The 2,803-nt window shown below is 27.9% G+C and overlaps 2 protein-coding genes across 2 annotated transcripts; both read left to right on the forward strand.

Annotated features, from left to right (window-relative positions):
- Positions 1-6: 6 nt before the first annotated feature.
- Positions 7-1,147, forward strand: LOC115034564. The gene is made up of 2 exons (XM_029491861.1): positions 7-422; positions 505-1,147. Exons 1-2 carry the CDS (start codon positions 307-309, stop codon positions 1,079-1,081), a joined length of 693 nt encoding a protein of 230 aa, XP_029347721.1. The 5' UTR covers positions 7-306; the 3' UTR covers positions 1,082-1,147.
- Positions 1,148-1,158: 11 nt separating this feature from the next.
- LOC115034565 lies at positions 1,159-1,976 on the forward strand. The gene is made up of 2 exons (XM_029491862.1): positions 1,159-1,370; positions 1,452-1,976. Exons 1-2 carry the CDS (start codon positions 1,295-1,297, stop codon positions 1,721-1,723), a joined length of 348 nt encoding a protein of 115 aa, XP_029347722.1. The 5' UTR covers positions 1,159-1,294; the 3' UTR covers positions 1,724-1,976.
- The last annotated feature ends 827 nt before the right edge of the window (positions 1,977-2,803 follow it).

A 2,803-nucleotide genomic window follows, 5' to 3' on the forward strand; every position in this document is an offset into this window, starting at 1 on the left:
GACGATCGAGTAAAATGTCTTTAAAAGACGAATGAAAGGAGTCGTAATGGTAATATGAATTGTAAAATTGTGAGGTAAGTACTAATACTGAACATTATTACCGAAATTATGACTGTATAATACCTACTTAATACTTATTCATTATTTTTTATAATTATTTTTTTCTTATCGAATTAAAAAAAAAAAAAAAATAGTGAGGATACAACTATCAATAAGCAGCCAACAGATGTATTTTTTGAATCGTCCACAACTGGAGCTGCAGATGGATCACTTCCAGGACCATCATTTGAAATATACAATACTCTAATGTCTGATGATTTATTCAGTGAGCAATCAACAAATATTATTGCTGATTCTCCTACATTAGAACCAGATGATAAATCTCTTCCAGGACTATCGTTTGAAATAACTAATACTCCCGAGTATGTAATATTTACTATGAAATCTGTTTTAACAAATACTGATTTATAACTAATTAGCATCTGTATATATTAATAATTATAGAACAGCAACAGAAGTATGTTCTTTGGGTCGTCGAATAGTGGACATATTCTACGTATTTGAACAAATTAAAAAATGTATCCACGAAGGGGGTTTCGGATGTACATTCATGGATATGGAGTTTGTACGTGAAATACGTTTTGGTCTAAGGTCGCAATTTCTCTTTACATGTAAAATGTGTAAAATCAACATAAAAATTGAGTCTGAAAAAAAAGTCCCAGCGACATATTTGCCTGTAAATTTAGCTGCAATCAGTGGCTCAATATCTATCGGAATAGGATATTCACAACTTGAGGAAATATTAGCTTCCACCGATATTCCATGTATGAGCAGCAGTACATTTTTATCTGGTCAAGAAGAAATCAGTGACAAAATTCATTGTATTGCGCAAGAAGCAATGAGATTAGCCGGTGAAGAAGAAAGGCGATTAGCGATCGAAGAAAATGAATTAGATATAGATGGTATACCCATGTGCACAGTTGTAGCTGACGGTCAGTGGTCCAAACGTAGCTACAAAACTAAGTATGATGCTTTGTCTGGCGTGGTAAATACAATAATTCTGCGTTATACCTACTTTTAATAAAAATAATTCAAAAGTAATTTATTTTAAAGTAATTACCTACTATTGTGTTTTTACAATTTTCAGGCTACAATAATTGGATATAAAACCAAAAAAATCTTATTTATTGGTATAAGAAATAGATATTGTTTAATTTGTCAAAGATCCAAAAATTCAAAAAAATCAGTTCCAAAACACACTTGTTTTTTAAATTGGAACAATGCTTCAACAGCGATGGAGGCTGATGCTGTTGCCGAAGGGTTCAAACGAAGCATTGAATTACATGGCTTAAAATTTAATAAACTAATTGGTATCTTATTAAGAAATGTACTTATAAAAACTATTTGAAAGTGATGATAATTAATATAATTAACCAATATTATTTTTACAGGTGATGGTGACTCTAGTGTCAGCAAAAGATTGTTGGAAATGAGACCGTATGGTCCTAATTTCCATATTGAAAAAATTGAATGTAGAAACCATTTACTACGAAATTATGGTACAAAACTGGCTGCTGTTGTTAAAAATAGTAAATTTCCAGTGCCATTGCGAAACCATATTTCAAGTAATGCAAAGCGATTTAGATCTGCTATCACTAAAGCAATAGACTATCGGAGTAATTTGAGTAGTCAAACGAAACATCAAAAAGTCTCCGGTGGGTAATTACAATATTGATTAATTTTATTCTTATATTTGTTAAGCTAAACGATACAGCCGATAAAAGGAAATTTTAATTGCATCGAAATATACACTCGTCACAAACTAACACATATATTTTGATGTAAAATAGAAAAATAAATGAGTCACTCTGTTATATAATGTTAGGTTTGAATTAATAATGAGTAGGGCTCGGATTTATATGTAAATACATATTTTCTCTGTGACATGATAAACTAATTTCGGCAAGAGATAAATTTGTTTCACAATATTTTTGATAAAACGAGCTATATTTGATTTTATATATTTTTAATATTTTGTCATAAATACATGTTTTTACATATTTCTCAATATTATTCAATTTTTTCTCACATATTTATACAATTATATTGTTTTAATGACTTCTCTTCAGATTTAGAATAATTGAAAGATTATAATGACTATATTATATTATATCGACGATATTTTGGATTCAAAAATATAAAAATGAATGTTAAATAATGTTTGCAATCAATATAATTAGATAAATATACATTTTTTATTACATTTTATTATATTATTAATTATTATTTTTTTTTCTTCGATAATACATATTTTGAATTCTTTAACACATATTTATGTACATATTTTTATTGTATAAATAGGTACATACTTTGGTTATATAAATATATATAAATCCGAGCCCTAGTAATGAGCAATGAGCACGCCACTGGATTTAAACTTTAAAATGTACTTTGTCACTGTTATGGAAGTGTTAAAATGTTATTCAATGATATGTAGAAAAAAACGGAGATGTCTGTCTCTTTTTTTAAGGCTATTTTATAATTTATTTATATTATTATTGTTATACGGTAAACATTATTATACAGGATAATTATGTTCAAAATAAATTATTCACTAAACGATTTAAATTTAAAAAAATATTTTTTTTTATCTAATTTTAATAACAAAAGTTAGTATTTCCATTTCATTATTTAAAAAAAAAGATAGGTGTGAGCATGCCTGACGCATGGTCACGAACGCATTTACCTTGTATATCTGTATATACTGTATTATAATATTACTCGTACCTACCTACTCCATATG

This window comes from Acyrthosiphon pisum, unplaced genomic scaffold, assembly GCF_005508785.2.
Source record: "Acyrthosiphon pisum isolate AL4f unplaced genomic scaffold, pea_aphid_22Mar2018_4r6ur Scaffold_1254;HRSCAF=1734, whole genome shotgun sequence".
Lineage (NCBI taxonomy): Eukaryota > Metazoa > Arthropoda > Insecta > Hemiptera > Aphididae > Acyrthosiphon > Acyrthosiphon pisum.